General features: G+C 41.1%; 1 protein-coding gene across 1 annotated transcript; it reads right to left on the reverse strand.

The window, feature by feature from the left end:
• Positions 1-450: 450 nt before the first annotated feature.
• LOC306783575 (interleukin-1 receptor type 1) lies at positions 451-21,464 on the reverse strand (the record flags this gene model as incomplete). Its single annotated transcript, XM_079277283.1, has 15 exons — positions 451-1,734; positions 2,134-2,372; positions 2,753-2,920; positions 3,801-3,944; positions 6,510-6,664; positions 7,463-7,598; positions 7,741-7,803; positions 8,047-8,218; positions 8,472-8,664; positions 8,929-9,181; positions 9,721-9,798; positions 9,884-9,890; positions 13,538-13,671; positions 19,311-19,519; positions 21,391-21,464. The coding sequence occupies 15 exons, from the start codon at positions 21,462-21,464 to the stop codon at positions 1,483-1,485; spliced, it is 2,277 nt and encodes a 758-aa protein (XP_079133409.1). The 3' UTR covers positions 451-1,482.
• Between the last annotated feature and the right edge of the window lie 476 nt (positions 21,465-21,940).

The raw sequence follows: 21,940 nt of genomic DNA on the forward strand, positions 1-21,940 counted from the left end.
TAGCGATCAGTCAATGAAAAGCAGATCCTATTTTGAGAAATTATTCAGAGGATCCTCATATCCACGTTTTCTTGTTTAGTTTTGTAATATTCTGCAGCAGCTGGCTTTGTATAACACCTTAGTTTGACTGTCGTAGTATCTTTAAGGCGCCACCAGGACCAGCTCTCAGTAACATCCCTGTTAGCCGCTGTATTACTACATGACGTCATGTAACTCGGATAAAGAAATATCAAAAGATTTAAGTCTTTGGAAGATCATTTCTGTGTTGTTTAGAAATGAACTGGATCCAATTTGGTCAAATTGGTTTGGCCACATGTAAAGATAAAGAAAGAGGAAGACGTTATTAAAATCATAATGTGAGGAAAGACACAACTTAGACATCAAAGAAGCGTTCCACATCCGTTTATTTTTTGAACTTTTTCCATTTTATTGACAGAATAGTAAAGCGCATCACAGTCCACAGTCATCTACAATCATTTGGAAGCTTTAGCATTCTGCTAAGAACACTTTAACACTTTGCGTTGCCTTGTTGCATGAGATAAAAATGTATATTAATAAATGCATTTTTGATAAACATTTGCCTCCCTTGGCTGTTGCTCTTTTTTTTACAATATGTGGTTCAATAACTGTAAATAAATGGCAGTAATCTAATATAAAATTCACAGTTTGCTGCTTGGCCTCTCACGATTCTGTATTTTCTTTATGTTACACATTTACACGTTTCATCATACATATGTACATTCATGTACAGTCACTCGTGTGGTTCGATCCGTCTTTCTTTGTCCACATTATTCTTCAGTCTCCACCTTTATGTCAACGCTTCATATTGTGATGCAGGTAAACTGAGGAGTCGTGATTGTCTGCACATCAGATGTGATCCTAACCGCCATCAGCATATGATGCACATGGTGCCAAAGTTGCACAATTAGACTCTTTCTTGAGCTTCTAATTTTGCTCCCCGTTGAGAGAACCTTTTTAATGCACCTTGTTGAGCGTGTAGCTGACAGCTTCTGGTGACGATCATCGACGTTGAGCCAGAGGTTTCTGAAGAACCGCTGTGAGGCTCAAAGTGTCTCCGCTGGTCTCCATCTTGGCATTAACGACACCTTCCAACTCAGAAAATGGTGAAACAGGTGGATCGTCTCTGGAGCTGAGGTGGCGGAGCAGACAGATAGCGACCTGAGACGACGCCCACCTGTCTCTCAAAGAGGCCACGCCCTCAATTAAACCCAACTTTAAGCAACTTCATATGATTTAAATGGGTTGAATCCAACCTCTTACAGTTGTCATGAACAGGGATATTAGCTATAGAGACCAAAACCTTCTTTTGTACCAGGCTGTAAAAATTCCTGCCGTAAAGGTTGAACATAGACGTCGATGGGGATCGACTCGCTTTCGGAGCAGGCTCCATCTCTCACCAGTATTTCTGAATTGTCAGCGACACATTTAGAAGCCGGCTTCTCTCTCCGGTCCAGAACCTCGTCAGACGTTCAGCAGGGCGGTTTTCTCGGCCGCCCTCTTGCCCCTCACGGGCATACGATACCTCATCTCCTTCCAGAACCTGGAGGAGGTGGAGAGGTCCTGTCCTCCTTTCTCTTCGTCCTCTCTCGTCCTCGAGCTCTTTAAGTTCTTCCACCAACACACGGCGCCTTGCTTCTTCCTCAGGTGACGCACGGACTCTGGGAAGAGAGCCAGCTGAGCCGGGGAGATCCGTTCCAGCTCCACCAGGATCACCTGTGAAGCAGAGCTCCAATTAGAACCAAGCTGCTGGAAATAACTCAAACGGAACCAAAGAAATGTGAAGTAGATTCAGTGTTCGCTCATCCAGAGAGCGTATTGTTGTTATTGTCATATGATTTGTTTTGCGTGGTTTATTATTGGATGTGCTTTATCCAAATGGTACTTTTGAACCGGGACCTTATTTGAATCAAATAGCTTGTGAAAGATAAGGTGTCTCAGATTCAGGAAGCTACATCTCGCTGACCTTGTGAGTCGTCTGCTTTGTGCCGGGCGGTGGTGGTTTTATGAGAGGCTGTTTGCTAAGAACAGGTGCCTGGACGTAACTCTCATCCCCGGGTTGAACCAATAAGTGTGACCGGACTTAATGCAGCTGTGAATATTCATTATTCTCACCTTGAGAGATCCCTCCAACAGCGCTCGGTGCATCGCCGTCACACACTCCAGCTGCTGCCTGGTGTCCGGATAGACTTCTTCACTGGTGCTGCTTTCAGCGCCGCCGTCGCTCTTGGAGATGTTGTTGTTGTTGTTGCTTATGCTGCTTGTGTGTCTCTTGCTGAGGAAAGTGGAGGCGTTGTAGAGCAGGAGGAGGCGGCGACTGGCTTCTACGTTCTCCTCGACCGAGTCCACGATGGCTGAAGAGACGGAGCAGAATGAACACGAGCTTCACTCATTTCTCCCAGAAGAAGAGTTGAATCTCACTCAGTTCTCCCTCCTGGTTCCCTTACGGACGGTCAAGCTAAGTGGATCATATCGTAGTTATTTTTAAATATAAGGATCTCTGGTTGCAAATATGAAGCTAAATATGAAATAAATCACTTAAACTCCAGTATAGAGGGAATCAGATCACTGCGTACCATGTCATTCATTTATTATTACATCTGAACAGTTTTAATGAATTAAGATTATTGCTATGGTGTTGTTTCAGTGTCGTGTGGAGATACGTAGGCAGGTATCGTATCGGAATCACTATTCTATTGTCGTGTCGGAGTCGTCTCGGTCGTGTAGGACTTACCCGTCCCGGGCAGACAGTCACGGCCCGGTATGAAGAGTTTGTACGCGCAGGCCTTCTCCAACACTTGGGGAAGTGTGTGGAGGGCAAACTCCTCCACTTCCTTACTGAATCCGACGGCACAGGACTGTGGGTACACCACATAGGCGTCATACGACTTTCCATCCAAATCTGACACAGGATAAAAAGAAGAAGAAGAAGAAGAGCTCTTTTAGGATGTTCGTTGTGGTGGTTCCGTCTGCACACATGGCTTTATTCTTACAATAAGTCAGATTCAGCCGTGTCATTTTATGCTTTTATGTAAATGAACCCTCTGAACCCTAAAACCAGCCAGCGGGATCGAAGAGCAAGTCATTATCATCAGATTTGTTTCTCCGACGGCCCTTGAACACATCATGTGCAACACATGCTTCCATCAGAAAAAGACCAAAACGAAGCCTAAAATGATGACACAGAGCCGACATTTCTTTTTCCACATTGGTAACACTTGAACACATGTTGGATATATAGATTCTAGTGTTTTACAGTTTTGTAAAATCTATTATCCAAGAAATTCAACATGCGTTTTATTTCTTTCTTCATGATCGACGTCGTGGTAACGGTGTTATTCTGCACTAAAGACGTGTTCTAGTTCCCTCTACTTCTACTCATGATGGTTCTGTTCCCACAGCAGGACTTTTATAGTGAAAATCAACACAGAGAAAAATGTGACGGAAGCGAAACACTGCTTTGGGGTTCAGAGAGTAGAAGCCAGATTTGGAGGCCTTGGTAGTGTTCCAATGGGCTCAATGTGAGCACACAGTCCCGCATGTTGAAGCTTCCACTGTTCCATCATCAAGCAGCAGCCTCAGAAGCTCAGCAGGCAGCGCTGTGGTTAGCTTCTTTCCCTTCTTACTGTTGACACATGCAGTCATGTACTGGGTAGAGCTTGAGTGATGTAAGCGTGTGTGTGGCACTGACTGGCAGCATCACTCTGGGGTTTTCCATCTTGAGAGCGTTGTGAATGGAGTGTCAGAGTATGTATTTGTACACGCCTGCTGTGAAGTAGTACCTGTGTTTTTGTAGAGGACTGGAAAGGCTCTCCTGAACCACAGCACGATGTCGACCTTAAAGATGTAGTAGACGATGACGCTGACGACGAAGAGAACCATCACACCTCCGAGCACCGATCCAATGGGGAGCATGATGTTGGGATCTGTAGAGATGAACATCACACGTAAAACAAACCATTTTTAATATGTCAGCTGTGTGTGTGTGTGTGTGTGTGTGTGTGTGTGTGTGTAGGTGTGTGTGTGTGTGTGTGTGTGTGTGTGTGTGTGTGTGTGTGTGTGTGTGTGTGTGTGTGTGTGTGTGTGTGTGTGTGTGTGTGTGTGTGTGTGTGTGTGTGTGTGTGTGTGTGTGTGTGTGTGTTGGGCAATATGGACCAAAAATCTTATCTCTGTATCTTTAGGCTGAATGGCGATACACAATATATATATATACATATCTCTGCATTTATTATGGTTTCATGTTGTTTTTTCATGTATTTGATATGTTTGATTCAACTTCAAGCCAAATGCAACGATATTTTAAGAGGCCACCCTCTCTACATACGAGCCATCTAGTGTTAAAACCTACAGTTTGATGAACAGGAACATGTATAAGTCATACACGTGGCCCCTTTCATGGAGTTTTAAAACCAACTTTAAAAGAAGAAAAGACCTCTGGTTGAATCTTGTTAGCAGCAGACAAACTATTCATTTTGAAAGAGCGACGACCGACGTTGTAACTTCATCGCTCTGCAGCTTTCTGACCCAGTGAGTCACTCAGTGAGTCGGTGACATACATTCGAGTTTACAGGGCTGACCCCGCTCCGCTGAGGTTAAACCACAAAGAGCGAGCGGGGGTTGAGTTGCTCGGAGATGCAAACACTGGCTCGTTATGCAACAACAGCTAAGTCGATATAAACGGTCTCATCCTACATATCTCGTTTGGAAATACATCGATATACCGTGAAAAGTTGCTCTCCCACTCAGCCCAAGTGTGTGTGTGTGTGTGTGAGAGAGAGAGAGTTAAAAGATTGCACCTCGTTCTTTCTTATTCCTTTATTATATCACAAGAATTAAAGCATTGCATTAAAGCAGTAAAAAGTGAGGATCGGCCGGCATGGAGACCGTTATTTGGAGGCGATTTACATTTGCAGTTTATATATATATATATGTTTACATATATATATATATATATATATATATATATATATATATATATATATATATATAGATCTATATATATATATATGTTTACATATATATATATATATATATATATATATATATATATATATATATATGTAAACATATATATATGTAAACATATATATATATATATATATATATATATATGTAAACATATATATATATATATATGTAGATATATATATATATATATATATATATATATATATATGTTTACATATATATATATATATATATATATATATATATATATATATATATGTAAACATATATATATATATATAGATCTATATATATATATATATATATATATATATATGTTTACATATATATATATATGTTTACATATATATATATATATATATATATATATATATATATATATATATATATATATATAGATCTATATATATATATATATATATATATATATATATATATATATATATATATATGTTTACATATATATATATATATATATATGTAAACATATATATATATATATATATATGTTTACATATATATATATATATATATATGTAAACATATATATATATATATGTAGATATATATATATATATATATATATATATATATGTTTACATATATATATATATATATATATATATATATATATATATATATATATATATATATATATATATATATATATATGTAAACATATATATATATATATAGATCTATATATATATATATATATATATATATATGTTTACATATATATATATATATATATATATATATATATATATATATAAATAATCATTTATATATACCATTTACATCATTATATCTATATTCAAGACGTCTAGTAGTAGTAACGTCTAGTACACTGTAGTAACGTGTAGTAAACTGTCAAATCAAATAAAGATTATATTTTAACAAATATTATTCTCATTTTTCAAATTTAACTGGATGGATTATAAATACATATCATTTCAAGTAAAATAACGGCTGGATTAAAAAATAAATTACGTAATGAAATTCAATTTAGAAATAATATTTTCACTGAATTGTGCTGCAGCTTTAAATTCAGTCCATTCAGGGTGAAGTGAAAAATCCACAATATTATATTTTTCTCATCTTCTAAAAAGAGAAATTAGTGTTTGAAGAATTCACCTCCATGAGTCTGTGCAGTCAGAGTCTAGTGACTCTGGTCTCTCTGGACATTTCTCTCTTTTGGAGATCGTCCTATGAGTTGACTTTCACAACCCACACCACAAGTGCCGTAAATGCTGGAATAATTCCGCTGCATAAAAAATGCCCTTCAAAATAAAATCACAATTTTTTTTTTTCTCTCATTTTTTCTTGGTCAGGCAAAGGCCCACTGAAAACGGGTCCGCGACCCACTTTTGGGTCGCGACCCACCAGTTGAGAATCACTGATTTAGGAGGTCATTGTGCCTAAATGACAAAAAAAGGGAACACGGATGACTGAGTGGTCATGTGTGAAAATGTGCAGGCATATTTTCAGTGTTTTGAAAGGATTCTACCCTGTGTGTTTACCTGCAGGTAGCAGACTGAAGTAGCCCGTCCTCGTGCCCCTGGAGCTCAGTGCCATACAGGTAAAGTTTTTTCCAAAATCCTCCGTCGTCAGCTCAGAGAATATCAGCATCTGCTCCGTCCAGACACCTTTGATGCGGACGTCCTGTTTCCACGAACTGGTGAGGACAGAAGGACCATAAAACACGTTATGTGTCGGATAACTTAGTATTCTACACATGTTGCTCCTTCTCCCTCTGTTGTGCTGCAGCAGACTCCTTCTCTGATCAACTACATCTGGACAGGGTCGCTTACAGAGAGGAAGCTACAGTAAGTTAAAGAACTCAAAACATTTAAATATCACGGCAACGGATCATCAAACTCACCGTCCGGATCAGCGCAAAATAAAAAAAGGAGCAAATAGAACTTTTGGATCTCTGATCACGTGTTTTTGCCGCCGATACTTATTGCAGATCACTGATGATCCATATGAACAGATACAGATCTCTGTGTTTGATTATAGCAGCTGATTTACCAACGTCCCAAAAATCATTCCTCAAAACACTAAATGTTATCTTTCACTTCGTTATTGTCATTGATCGTGGGTTTTTTCCTTCTTAAACACACATTTGAAATGATAAGGAAATAAAAGATTGTATATTTATCGACAAACTAAATCTGGTAATTATTATTTTTAATGAAGTATAATAATGTTCTTATAGCTCGTGTTAGGAAGTTAAACAGCTCATAATTCATCTCTAATCTATTTTATATTAACGTGAAAACATCTTCAAACTACTGGATTTATTCTAGTTCATCACTAAAGATACATTTTACAGATGACATGTGAACACATCACGATAACGTTATAATGTACCTTCAGCCAGTACTCATGTTCACTGAGCAGAGCCTGAAGGCATCACAGTGTAACGGAAGTGAACAAAAGCAGCAGGTTAGAACGAGGTGGAGGTGCTGACCGTGGTTTGGAGGTGTAGATACGGTCGGGTTCGGTATTGAGAATGTACGAATAGGGGTCGTCCATCCAAACGATATAAACATCCGGCCTCCCGACACACGGCACAAACACCCGGCACCACTTGACGAAACTGGACCCTAAACACACGCAGACACAATCAACACCAACGACTCTGCAGAAGTGTTTATCTGAACCTATGAGCCGAAGGAGCTTCAGACCTTCGCTGGCGTCGGAGCAGCTTCAGTCCGCTAACACTGTGTGTTCTCTCAAAGGACTCACCCATCGGTACCTTGATTATCTCATTGGACGGTTCGTGGACTTCTGGAGTCAAAGAGTAATTTTCTGAAAAGACACGAAATACAGATGTTGAGGTTACCGAATCACGGGAATATACCGTAAATAGAACGCTTCCAGAGAGTTGCTAGCTCCCGTCTGTCGTTTGTTTCGTTTGGGCGTGGGAATGTTTTCACCTCTTGTTCACAGCCTGTAAAACATTCTGCTGAGGTCATTCGTGCTGCTCACTATATTGATGGTTTTTAGAACAGTGAAATGCACTGTTAAAATATAACCCGTGTCCGTTCTAACCTGTGACCGACGCCTCAATGGTCTCTGACACGGATAGCGTCACGCCGCCGAGAGTGAAGGTGAGCGTGCAGGTGTAGGAGGAGTTGTTGTTACGCCCCACCCTGTCGATCTTCAGTTTGGCCGAATCCAAGTAGGTGTACTGGCCCTTCCCGTCCACGATGGGTTCACAACCCTAGATGAGGAGAGGAAACAGAAAATGACTTCATGATGGTCGACAGGCACGTGGTTCTGATTGGTCAAGTCTGATCAATCTTGACGATCGTCTCATCTTTTTTACTAATTGAGCCTCCTCTGCTCCAGCTCAGACTTCAACCTGTGAAATTCCCATCTACGCCAGGTTTCCCCTGACTGTGTACATCTGGCCCAGCAAACACTTCTCCCCAACATCTGGACTGATGTAAATGAATGTTGTGATCACCACTCACTCTGTACCACGTGATGTGGGAGGTGATGTTGTAGCCGTCCAGTGTAGCGATGTAGTCCTTCAGAGGGCAGCTCAGCATGTCGGTGACCGTGTTGGTCAGCGTTTGACTCGCTTTCCTCGGCCGTCCGCACTCTCCAGGAAGCGGCAGCTCCACCACCAGCTTGGTGGCCTGCCGGTAGCACCGAGACGGAGTTCTGGTGGATATAAAGACGAGAATTAGCCGGTTTGTCTTCTCTTTGTTCGTGCAACAACGGCTTCAGATTCTCCGAGTTTACGAGGTGCACCTGAATGCACCATGAAATGCTCTACCACGTGGTCTTGTTGCTGGATTCTTTGAATCTTCTGCAGTCTACAAACACAATGTGTCATCTTTGAAGGTTTCTTTTGTTTCTTAGGAAGACAAACAGTTTCGGTCACCTTCTGTTGATGTTTCCTGTTCTCTACTGATGCTGCCGTACCTCAGGATGCTCACATAGTCTCCAGAGTCGTCCATCTGTAACTTAAGGAACCACAGCTTCTCCCCGTTCACCAGGATCCGCTCGCTCTGGTCGCTCATCTCTCGGCCCGTCTTGGAGTCGTACCAGGTGATGTTGTAAGGGACGGCCGTGAAGTCGAAGACGTCCGGAGACACCAAGGTGCTGTTCAGCATCGCCGTGTCCCCGGGAACAGAGAAGACCCGCTCGAACTGGAGGTCGTAGTTGGTACAGTTCTCTGGAACACAAAAGGATCGGTCATTTACTTTGTTAATGTCAAATCTAGGATTTTTCCAGAAAGAAAGAATTGTTTGGCAATTGTGTTCATGTAGCACAATTCATGACAAGAGAACTCAAAGTGCTTAACTTTAATATGATTTCACAGGAAACCTTAAGGCCCTGATCAGATGCGGACACGCTGCATTCTTTATTGCCTGAACAGCGCTGTTTGCAGTATGTTGAGGCAACTACAGTACACTACCCGAACAGTTCAGCACCGTTTAAATGAATGAAAACAACCGTCCCAAAAACTCAACCCTCTCAAAATATATTCAATAAAATATAATTGGTAATGTGCCATTATAGCTGCACCATGAAGCATTTCATCTGGAATTCTGTGAGTAACAGAAACACCACGTCACTGCAGTTACACCAGTGGCCAGAGGGGGGCGGTAACATGCTTCTGTACAGCCTGGAGGCAGACGTTGGACTTGGTGTGCCCAGTATGTAGGCGTGCTCCAGAGCTCTGGTGGTATTCCCGTAGTTATTCCGGCTCACCTTGTTCAAACCCTGCACAGATCCCAAACAGGCCGAGGAGAAACACAACGGCTCCCGCTGCCGATTGCTGGCCCATGGCTGAAAAACAGACATTCAACCAACAGTTAGAGATGAACACACACAGGAAACCAGGGTGGGAAGTGCGACTGGAGAACGGACTTACTGGAACACTGAGGGGTCACCAGAGGCTTTCAAGTACACCAATAATCAGCAAAACAAACCAGTTTTCTTTCCCCTTTCAGACAAACTCTACCCTCCCTAATATTTCACAACTTGCGTCTGTCCTCCCTCCCTCCCTCCCTCCCTCTCTCTCTCTCTCCCGGAGGCAATGATGAGCAATGCTCTGGTATTTCAGGAGTCACTGGTGGAGAACCCTCTTACAGAACGCTGCGTAACGCTCCGGAGCTGGAAGCAGGCCCAGCATTCCTGAACACTGCTGTTACGCAAGTGAGCCTTCCTACGCAGACTTGGCTGTGAGTCTATGAATGAACGCTGAGCGGACCCTCAGGACAGACGTGTGTCCTGTTTGTCTCCTACTTGTTCAGCTACTAGAGGGGCCGTGGGGCCGTTTGTGACTTGACTCCAGGCCTTTGAGTCTGGTACCATCAGGCGGCTCCGTTGTGATGAGCAGCACCGGTCACATTAACGTTCTTGTGAGGTCTGGGTATTCTTTGACGTGTTGGAATGCTGCTACAATGAACAGAGAAATGTTTGTCGGTACCTTTAACTCTTCTTTGGTGCTACAGAGATTCGATATGTATTTGATATCCAATGACCCTATTCAGGAGAAAGTGCCATCTCATGGTGAGCTTTCCAGAGAAAATGTTGTTGTTGCTTTAGCCGATTACCAGAACTGCTCACTCACTTGATGAGCAGCCAGTAACATCAGCTTCATGTACGTCCAGTCATCTGCATGGACTGCAGTTAAAGTCTGTGACTAAAGCTGGAGACAGGCACAGATGGGTCTGGGTGTGGATTGACTCACTTTAACTCAACTCCAGCGTGAAAGTATTTCTCAAAGACACTGAATTCATCCTCATCCATGTCACACGGTTTACTGTCCAGCAGAGGTTTGATCAACCTGATCCGAAGCTCGTAGACGACGTAAAGTAGTTCTGAAGGATCATCGGACTCCATTCAAAATGTAGTCAATGTCAAACAGACATCACCCAGAACCCTGCAGGAGTGTGATGCATGATGGGTATGAGGGGTGGGGGGGGGGGGAAATCGACACAGCATCGTATCGCGATGTTTTGCGTGGCGATATTATATCGATACACGGACGCCAAGTATCGATATTTTATTTTATAAACTATTTTAAAAAATTAAAAATAAAATCAATTGTTTTTCCAGTCCACTGTGAGTGCTGAGTTGTTTTCTGGTGCGGTCAGCAGAGGTGCGGGTCTGCGTGCGTGAGTGGTGGGAAGTTGGTCGAAACAAAGATAAAACGTTGACACAGGTTTCCTTTGGGGACATAATTTGAAGTTGAAAAAAGTAATAAATCGCAATATATGTTGTCACAATACTCAGAATATCGCAGTATCGTGATACTATCGAAGTATCGCGATACTGCGAGATCTCTGGCGATTCCCACCCCTCATGGGTATGTTCACATAAAAACAAAGAAATGGATGTTTGAGGGGAGAAATGCACTGAAGAGTTCAATAAACTGGTAAATAAACTGGAAGGAACCTTGAAAACATCAACGAATGCTCAGTCAACGGTTCGTCTGGCAAAAAGCTCCTCGTCGTTTCTCGTGTTTTCATGCGAACGGCAGCAACGCGTGGTGATGTCTGCCCGTTACATGCGCATACGTGCATTTTCAAATGACTTCTGTCTTCACGGGACATTATTCTTCGTAGGTTCTTCTATGAATGCCGTATGAGAGCAGCCTGGAAAACACATACGTTAGTTTCCATGAAGTTGTTCGGGATTAGAGACGCAGACATGAACCACAGAGCACGCGTTGGCTTTCTTTATGTAATTAAACTAAATTAAAGAAAGCGGTGGTTATGCCGTGCAGTGTGACGGTGAATCTGTTCATGACCTGGTGGTTAGATGTGAGTGTGTCTGGCCACATTCAGATGAGCTTCCTCGTCTTCATCAGATAACAGCTGATCTGATCTCACCACAGCTTTCATGTGATCTTGTGGAGCCAAACATATTTTAAACATATGAAGCCTTCATTTTGTTTTGGGGAAATGATGCACAAGACATCCAGAATATTTAGACTTCACAGAAAACATGAAATCTGGCATTTTGCTCCATATTTAGCATGACGAGTGTTGGAACAAACACAGAATATATATTCATGTATTTTCCAATTGTTTTAAAGACAAATTCGGGGATATTTAAGGGAGAAACTTTCCAAAGTTCAAACTCTTGTTGCTTTGTAGTTTGTGTGCCGCCACAAACGTTCTCTGAAAAACAAGAACAGAAGCCACAGAGACTGTGAGAGAGTTCTGTGGGGGGAAGATGGTAAACGAGAGGAACATTTTCCAGACCGCAGTATCTGCACCTCCATCTCACTGCAGGAAGCCTCGCTGCCGGAGAGACGCATGAATCCGTGTCGATAGAAGCTGGTTCAGCTGCAGAGAGTGTGAACTTCTGCAGAATGTTGTGGTTTGGCTTCTCACCACCAACCTGTTTAGATCAGCACGGACAGTAACCTGAAACTTTCCTTTTCTCACCTGCAGTTCACTTGATAGTCTGGACCATGAGATACAGCGAGCTGCTGTTCTACTTGACTTCTGCTGAACTTCTCAACAGACTGACCGTCATCCTGCAGCATCCGTTCATGAAGCACTTCAATGCTTCTGGTATTTAATGTTCTCTGGTGTCACAAAGAGATTGTGAAGACGTTTTTTAATTTGCACGACAATATATTTTTTTCAAACTATTGTTTTTGTCGTGAATACTTTCACTAAGAGGGCGGGTATAACACTTGGAAAAAGCAACGTAATATTGATTTTTCTGAGCTTTCACACCACAAATAAAGTTGAGTTGAGCCTTTATTTATATTTAAATCAACTCCGAGGCTCAGCAGTATAAACCAGGTGGTTCTGCTGAGTGAAGCCAAAGCTTCATGTGTTAAAGCTGCATTCTCTCTAGTGTCCACCAGGGGGCGACTCCTCTGGTTGTATAGAAGTCTATAGAAAATGACTCTACTTCTCTCTTGATTTATTACCTCAGTAAACATTGTAAACATGAGTTTATGTCTCAATCTCTAGTTTCAAGTCTTCTTCAACACAGCATGATGCTCATTTAGTACATTATGGACTTAATAAAATACCAAAATACACGTAAAATATTAGTAGTTTAGCTTTTCAAATCATGCAAAGACACATATCTATTCTCTAAATATGCTGTGGTCACTATCGATTCTTCTGTAGGTTGTTTTTCAATAGTCTGTCTATAAAATGTCATGTTTCCTTGAAGGTGATGTCTTCAAATTGCTTGTTTAGTCTAAAAACGAGCCGTTACAAGTCAGAATTATATTAAAGAATGGGAAATGCATCAAACATAACATATTTTCTTGAGAAACAATTTACAAGATGTATTGTTTATCATCATTTCTGTTTATGGACTGATCAAATATTTAGTTTTCTAAGTATTACCAACGAAAAACAAAAAGCATTAGAAGTGATTGAGGAATATTTTACCTTGCTTGGTGTTAAAGCCTAGAAATACTGAAAGGGTTAATCCAAAAACAGCGTATTCAAGTAAATGTCAGCTTAATAAAACATGTATTGAGAGTAGTTGCTGTTGTAGCCTCCAGAAGCTGGAGGACGAGTGTTTCTTGTCGAGGCGCACTGACCGGACTGCCGGTCTCAGGCAGCAGAGCTTCCCTCCGGGACAAGCCCGGACAGGACAAGCCCACACAGGACAAGCCCGGACAGGACAAGCCCACACAGGACAGGGCAGCGTGGGAAGAGCTCACCGGTTGGTGGCCTGAACAGTGACGTGGGAGGAACACACGAGGTGAACGACACCCAGCCGCACAAAGGTTTAGCCGCTTTCCCTCAATACGGGAGGCCTGGAGGTGTGGGCGGTTGTAATGTGTTGAGCGGTGAGTCACGCGCTGTCTTTTCTTTACCAAGACATGGAAGAACAACCGTGGTGCATTCTGGTTCTACGTTTCTCTCAATAGATAGATAGATAGAGATATAGATGAGCAGATAGAGAGAGGGAGGAATGGATAGATGGATGGATGGATAGATAGTTACTTTATTAATCCCGCAAAGGGGACATTTTTTTTCCGCTACAGCAGCATTTATATATATATATATATACATATATATATATATATATGTATATATATATATATATATATATGTATATGTATATATATATATATATACATATACATATATATATATATATATGTATATATATATATATATATATATGTATATATATATATATATGTATATATATATATATATATATATATGTATATATATATATATGTATATATATATATATATAATATATATATATATATATATATATAATATATATATATAATATATATATATATATATATATATATATATATATATATAATATATATATATATATATATATATATATATATATATATATATATATAATGTATATCCTGCTCTGCGCTGCTCTGCAGACAGCAGCTTGATGGAAACATGGTTTCCTGCAGGAAACTGTTGAACCAAAAAAAAGACGTTGCCGCCGCCGCCAAGACTGCATGTTGTGTCTTTTTATAACCAGGCCTGCTTATTTAACCTCGAGGCTGCCAACTCTGGCATTGCAACTTGAACATGTGCAGTTCTGTTATTGGAAGAACACGTGAAGGACTGACATCCTGTTAATCAGCTTCTAAGCTTTTCCCAACTTCAGGCTGTGGATCCTCTGAAGGACCTGAGGGGCGTGAGAAAGGTATAGAAAGTACACCTGTATGAATCTGAACTGCTTCGTATGCTGCTCAGACTAAAGTAGCTAAACAGCGAACGTTAATGGAGGTTGCGTTGACTTGCGTGGTGCGTTCAAGCTCCACTCAGTCAAAATGAGTATTAGGAAGGCAAATACTGTCATATACACCGCCGCAGTCCATGCTTCAGATTTCTATCTTGATATAAACTTGAGGCCACACCACAGAGAGAACAGCTCTGAGGTCTGATCGCACTCTAATATCAGCAATCGCTCGACTGTCTGTCAGGACGACTGGTTGGGAAACGGTAGAATCACGCCTTTCACATTATAAAGTTATTAATCTGGAATGAGTGCATGCTTGGATTTGATTGGTCAGTGCAGCGTGTTGATTGGTTGACTCCGCCCTTGATTCTGGAAGCTTCGTTGGCTTCCACAGCTTGGATGGACTTTCTATATTTGAACCGATGAATCATCAGGAGATTAGTAATATGTGCTAGAAAATATCCAGCTTCTCGTCTCTGAAATGAGACCAGCTGTGTGAGCACGCTTGGTTTAAAACATGTAGTCTGCTGGGAAATGTGGCACATTTGAATCAATGTCATTGAAGCAATAACTGCTCTACAAACCTGCGATAGAAGCTGCTTCCTGTGTTGGAGACATACTTCAGTTGGCTGAGTGATGTGTCGTAAGCTGAGGTTGAAGGCAGTGACGTGGGAAACCAGACGGACACTTTTGGGAAATGGAGCCTCACTAACTGAACAAATTTGTGCAATGTTTGTTGTCACGGAGAGAGAGGAACAAGCGTCCATTTGTCTCTGTTTGCACACAGCTGAGTGGTGGCTGAGTTTGTTCAACTACAAATCTGCTCAGTTGTGCAAACTTTGTCCATCTGTCAGTGGGACAGCGGTCCAAAGTCCCGACAGCATGCACGAATCAAACAACAGGCTTCTGCTGTCAACCTCACGCTATGTTTACTGTCGCCTTTCCTCTCACTGCAGATTCACGTCATCGAATGTAATAACCTAGCTCGAGTATGAAAAACATTAAATATGAAGCTACAAAAATGTAGTAATAGTAGTGGTGGTAGTAATAATAGTGGTGGTCGTAATAGTAGTGGTGGTAGTGGTAGTAATAGTAGTGGTGGTAGTGGTAGTAATAGTAGTGGTGGTAGTAATAATAGTGGTGGTAGTGGTAGTAATAATAGTGGTGGTAGTAATAATAGTGGTGGTAGTAATAATAGTGGTGGTCGTAATAGTAGTGGTGGTAGTGGTAGTAATAGTAGTGGTGGTAGTGGTAGTAATAGTAGTGGTGGTAGTGGTAGTAATAGTAGTGGTGGTAGTGGTAGTAATAGTAGTGGTGGTAGTAATAATAGTGGTGGTAGTGGTAGTAATAGTAGTGGTGGTAGTAATAATAGTGGTGGTAGTGGTAGTAATAGTAGTGGTGGTAGTAATAATAGTGGTGGTAGTGGTAGGAATAATAGTGGTGGTAGTGGTAGTAATAGTAGTGGTAGTAATAATAGTGGTGGTAGTAATAGTAGTGGTAGTAATAATAGTGGTGGTAGTGGTAGTAACAGTAGTGGTAGTAATAATAGTGGTGGTAGTAATAGTAGTGGTAGTAATAATCGTGGTGGTAGTAATAATAGTGGTGGTAGTGGTGGTAGTGGTAGTAATAATAGTGGTGGTAGTGGTAGTAATAGTAGTGGTAGTAGTAATAATAGTGGTGGTAATGGTAGTAATAGTAGTGGTGGTCGTAATAATAGTGGTGGTAGTGGTAGGAATAATAGTGGTGGTAGTAATAATAGTGGTGGTAGTGGTAGTAATAATAGTGGTGGTAGTGGTAGTAATAGTAGTGGTAGTAATAATAGTGGTGGTAGTAATAGTAGTGGTAGTAATAATAGTGGTGGTAGTGGTAGTAACAGTAGTGGTAGTAATAATAGTGGTGGTAGTAATAGTAGTGGTAGTAATAATAGTGGTGGTAGTGGTAGAAATAATAGTGGTAGTAGTGGTAGTGGTAGTAATAGTTGTGGTAGTGGTAGTAATAGTAGTGGTGGTAGTGGTAGTAATAGTTCTAATAGTAGTAGAATTACTTTTTTTTTCTCAAATCAAAAGTCCAAAATCAAAAGATATTCAGTTTAGTTGCTCGTATGATGAAGAGAATCTGCAGATTTGTGAGGCTGAAATCAGAGAATGTTTTTATTGTGTTTTAATCGATTATCAAAGTTGTAGCAGATCAATTTTCTCTTGATCGACAGATCGATTAATCAGCTGATTGATTCATCTCTAAATCATAAAAAACAAAGATCATCAACAGATTGTCACGCTGGAGGAGCGTGAACATGCTGAAGTGTTTTGACTTCATGAATTACTAACTATTTATGAATAAGAACAGAAGCCACAGAGACTGTGTGAGAGTTCTGTGGGGGGAAGATGGTAAACTAGAGGAACATTTTCCAGACCGCAGTATCTGCATCTACATCTCACTGCAGGAAGCCTCGCTGCCGGAGAGACGCAGACACGCATGAAACTTTCCTTTTCTCACCTGCAGTTCACTTGATAGTCTGGACCATGAGATACAGCGAGCTGCTGTTCAATTGACTTCTGCTGAAGTTCTCAACAGACAGACTGTCATCCTGCAGCATCCGTTCATGAAGCACTTCAATGCTTCTGGTATTTAATGTTCTCTGGTGTCACAAAGAGCTTGTGAAGACGTTTTTTAATTTGCACGACAATATATTTTTTCAAACTATTGTTTTTGTCGTGAATACTTTCACAAAGACGGCAACTTTCACAAAGAAGGCAACTTTCACAAAGAAGGCAACGTAATATTGATTTTTCTGAGCTTTCACACCACAAATACAGTGTTTTGACTTCATGAATGACTAACTATTAATAACAGCTAGGTGTGAAGCTGCTCATACATTCAGGTTTCAGTTTGTTCTGATGATGTGAGACTTCAAATAAAACAAAGATCTTCCTCGTGAATCAGGGTCCAGATTAATAATCCATGTTCTTAGAGAGCTGGAGAAGTGCTGAGCTAAGCAAAAACAAAGCGCTTTGCTTTTAGTTTCCTTTGAAGGGGAAGAGGATGTGATCTTAGATGGGGAGAGAGAACTGAAACCTGCAGGTCCTCAGTGGACGTCTTCAGTAGACGTGACTTGAGATGACCGGCACGCCCTGAACGGCTTCATTCAATACGTTACGTCAATACAACTCCACTCTGATGGAAACAAACTGTGTTTGTGATTCTTCAGGAAAAACTCTAAAGCAGTTTATTTTTAACACGTCTGAGAACATCTCTCTTACATTAAAGAGGCGCCGAAGTCAGCGAACGCTCCTCAGCTCGGCCTGATGGCGACAGAACAACGTGGGAACATTCTGATACAAAGAAGTTCAGTTGGAGCCATTGAGCTCGTGGGAGGTTCTCCGACTACGTGACTCATTTAGCTGCACAAAGGGAAGACGATGGGATTCACCCTCCCTACAGCGGAGCACGAGAATATGAGCAGCTTAACCACAGCTGATGTTTCACACCGAGGACACCGCTGGAGTTAGTGGGAAGTGGCACCGTCTGTCTCTCAGGGACAATCAGCTTTCCCCTTCTTGGTTCTTGCGGTGAGGTGCTGTACCAGACTGCTGCCGGGTTTCTTCACCTTCTTTCCATCGTGGTTCTGATTGTTTTTAATGTAAAACTACACTGAGGTGAATCAGAGGCGCGGCAGCCGCATGAACACCGCGTCACCGCACAGCCGGTGGCATTTCCACCTCACAAGGCTTTTACTAGCAGCAATAAATCAATTTAACCCTTTAAACAAACTGCAGCGCTGCACCAAGGAGAGCAGGAGACACAGAATATAATATATATAATATATAATAAAGTCATTCTAATGCTTGTGCATCGCTAACCAGACCTCAGTTAGGAATTTACTCATCAATAAAACCCACAGATATCAAAGTCTAACACACACACACACACACACACACACACACACTTTCTGGTGTAAAACGAAGGCGTCCGGAGCTCACTCACAAAGCACACATCTGCACACATCTGCACACATCTGCAGTGTTCACATTTAAAGCAGAACGAAGCCCATTGAACCCTGAACCTTTGACTTGACTTGCAGTGCAAAAATGAATTCAAGCATCAATATTACCGAATAGCTTAAAATAATAGCTTTACTCTTTATTGGATACAGAAGGTTTAGTTTAGTTTATCTCGTGTAGTTTATTCATTTTGCACAATTTAAACAATAAAATAATCAAACATAGATAAATAAATATCAGGAAGAGGCAAAAAGCCAACTGGGCTTATTTGAAGCCTCGAACTATAAAATATTAAAACTTCACAATATCACAGAGAACATAAAATGAATATGCATGAGATATGACGACGTAAAATATTATTGACGACATGTTTTTACACGATATGAAATGTGGTAACAATACCAACACATTACAAACACAAGGTCCCTCGAATGTGTGAAAGGAAGTGTTTCTTCTTCTGTGGTTAGAGTTACAAGACACTTCTCTTCAGCGGTTAACGTGCAACGCTTAACGGTGCGTTGCTTAAAGGTTGAGCAACCCTGATATTCCTACCAGGGCAGCTGAATACAGAGCTGATCCGAGACCTGTAGCTCTGTCTTCTGATGAGCAAAAGAGAGCAGAAAATAGACATTGACTCACCTCGGAGAAAGCGACTCGGAGGCACCGACATGGACGCAGGAAGGAGGCAGAGGAAGGAGGCAGAGGAAGGAGGCTGAGGAAGGAGGCGGATGAAGGAGGCTGAGGGAGCAGCCGGAGCGGAGCTACCAGGAACACCTCTGACCCTCGCTGTGCAGACTGGAGTCTGGACCTCACGGCTCAGCCGGTGACTCGGCGGCTCTGCCCCACTTCTGTAGACGAAGGCAGAAAGAAGTGCGAGAGGGAGGAGGGAGGTTCTCACTGCAGCTCTCAGCCGGCTGCCTCTCAACCTTCCACAGTATCTCACACAGAGTAACTTATTAAACCTTATGTTGCGACATAAACCAACGCTGAGACACAACAACACGCAGCTGTCACTGACGTTTAGTTTACATGCAGAAAGAAACTTAGTGAGACTGTTGGGTGGACCTCAGACCCTTTTATTCATAATGATAACAATACATTTTATTTGTATTGCGTTTTAAGAGGTACTCAAAGACACTTTACATCAGGAGTCTCAAACTCATCTTCTCTGAGCCACATCAGCATCGCGGTCGCCCTCAAAGGGCCGGTTGTAACTGTAAGACTGTAACTGTAACTTCCAACGTGTTGTTCAATAACTCTGCATTTGATTATTGTTTATTCAAGTGTAAAATATTGTGCATGCAGTTATATAAATTGAAACATATATTTAAGCACATTTCTGTTGTTGTAACTTAAATCCTTTTAATTTAGGGTTCAGAAACCCACATATCAAAGATCAAACTATTACAGAAAATATCAAAGACAAGTTATTGTTCAAAGCTTAAAATCCTTTCAAGGGTGCGTTTGCACAATCCCACATGAAGTATTTCATGCGTTTTAAAGACACGTTTAAAGTCTTCAGTGTTCTCTCAACACATTTACACGTCAAGTGTACAGTAAGCAGCCAAAGAGCTGCTTCTGTGTTTAAGTATCTCATCATTACGACTTTCTATCTCATAATTTCAACTATGGGGATATTTTTATTGTCAAGTCTAACTTTTGATTATTATTTTAAAATTGTTTTGCTGGCGGATTCGCGGGCCTTGAGTTTGAGACCGCTGCTTTGCATGGTAAAAAACAGAAACAACAGAAGTAATTATTATTAATTATTAATCGATGCCATAACAATAAGGAACAGCACAAAAAACATACATAACCAACTTCACAGGTCAACAGCAGGTTTAAATAGGTGAGTTTAATGTGGGGGCCAGCAGAAGAACTTGATGCACATTTTAAAGATGAATGCAACAATCTGCAGCACGTTGAGAGCAACATGAAGAGGGTTATCATCAACACACGGCTCAGACAGACATGAAAGAGCACAGCCAGCACGCTGAACCAGCCGCTGCAGCAGAACATGCTGTAATGCTGTAATGGTCGTGGTGGTCGTGGTGTTCGGTCGTGCACCTCTGAGTTTCTGTAACTGTAAACATGTCTGTGGATTATATGAAGGATAATTCATTGATGAGCTTTGGAGACAGGAAGTCTTTAAATACATGTGAGTGAATATTCATCAGCCGAATCAACTAGTTTACAGGATGTTCGTCCTTTGTGTCTTCACAACACATTTAATATGGACTTCTTTCTCTACAGGGTTTGTATGAAGACAGTAAAGTCGTCCGTGAATATGAGATATGAGTTGACAGATAATAACAATCTTTTTCTCAGGATACAACTGAAGATCTGCTTTTCATCTCAGATGCGGAGAGAATATATTGTTCTGAGATACATCCACCGAGTTATGCTTTTAGTTTCGTACAATAATCCATATTTTCTTTCTTTTGTTACCAACTATCTGATAACAATGTCTCTCATCCGTCACCGAACTGAAGCTGAAGCCTGAGATGGAGCTCTACTGCTGCAGCGTTTGGTTCCCATCGTTCACACAGTGAGCTCTTCAAAGGCTGCAGCCGCACCCGGGCTTCCCCTGGACAGAGGAACCCCCAGAAGACACGTTCACTCAGCGACCAGCTCGTCCCGCTTAAATGTCACTGTAGCAGGGTGCATGCTGGGAAAACTTGAACAACATTTAAAGCCACACTGTGGTCGTTAAGCACACGCTTCCTGACTCTCCGGGCTCTGTTCTCTGTTCTCTGTTCTCTGTTCTCTGTTCTCGTCTCGTACCGTCAACATGTTCCCCGTCTTTCTCTCCTTCTTACCGCAGCCATCGGAACGTCTTCGTGGTCAGAACCTACTTCATGGTCGTTGGTGATGGAACTAATAACAGAAGACGTGTTTCATCATCACACAGTTTGATACACGAGGATTCTGACTCTGGATAACTCAGGACTGACACTGTTTACATCAAAACCATTTTTATGTCACAAATCATCAACTGACGGTTATTTGAAATGTAAATATCTGCTGATTACTGTTTTGAGTAATAAATGATTTGTTCCGTGGTTCACAGAATAAGGAAGAATCACAGAGTTGATTCGACCCCCCAGTCAAGTACTGTAGTATTTATACTATGCTATATATACTGTAGTATTTATACTGTACAGCAACTACTGTAGTATTTATACTGTGCTATATATACTGTAGTATTTATACTATGCTATATATACTGTAGTATTTATACTATGCTATATATACTGTAGTATTTATAC

The sequence above is a fragment of the Melanostigma gelatinosum genome, assembly GCF_949748355.1.
Source record: "Melanostigma gelatinosum genome assembly, chromosome: 10".
Taxonomy (NCBI): Eukaryota; Metazoa; Chordata; class Actinopteri; order Perciformes; family Zoarcidae; genus Melanostigma; species Melanostigma gelatinosum.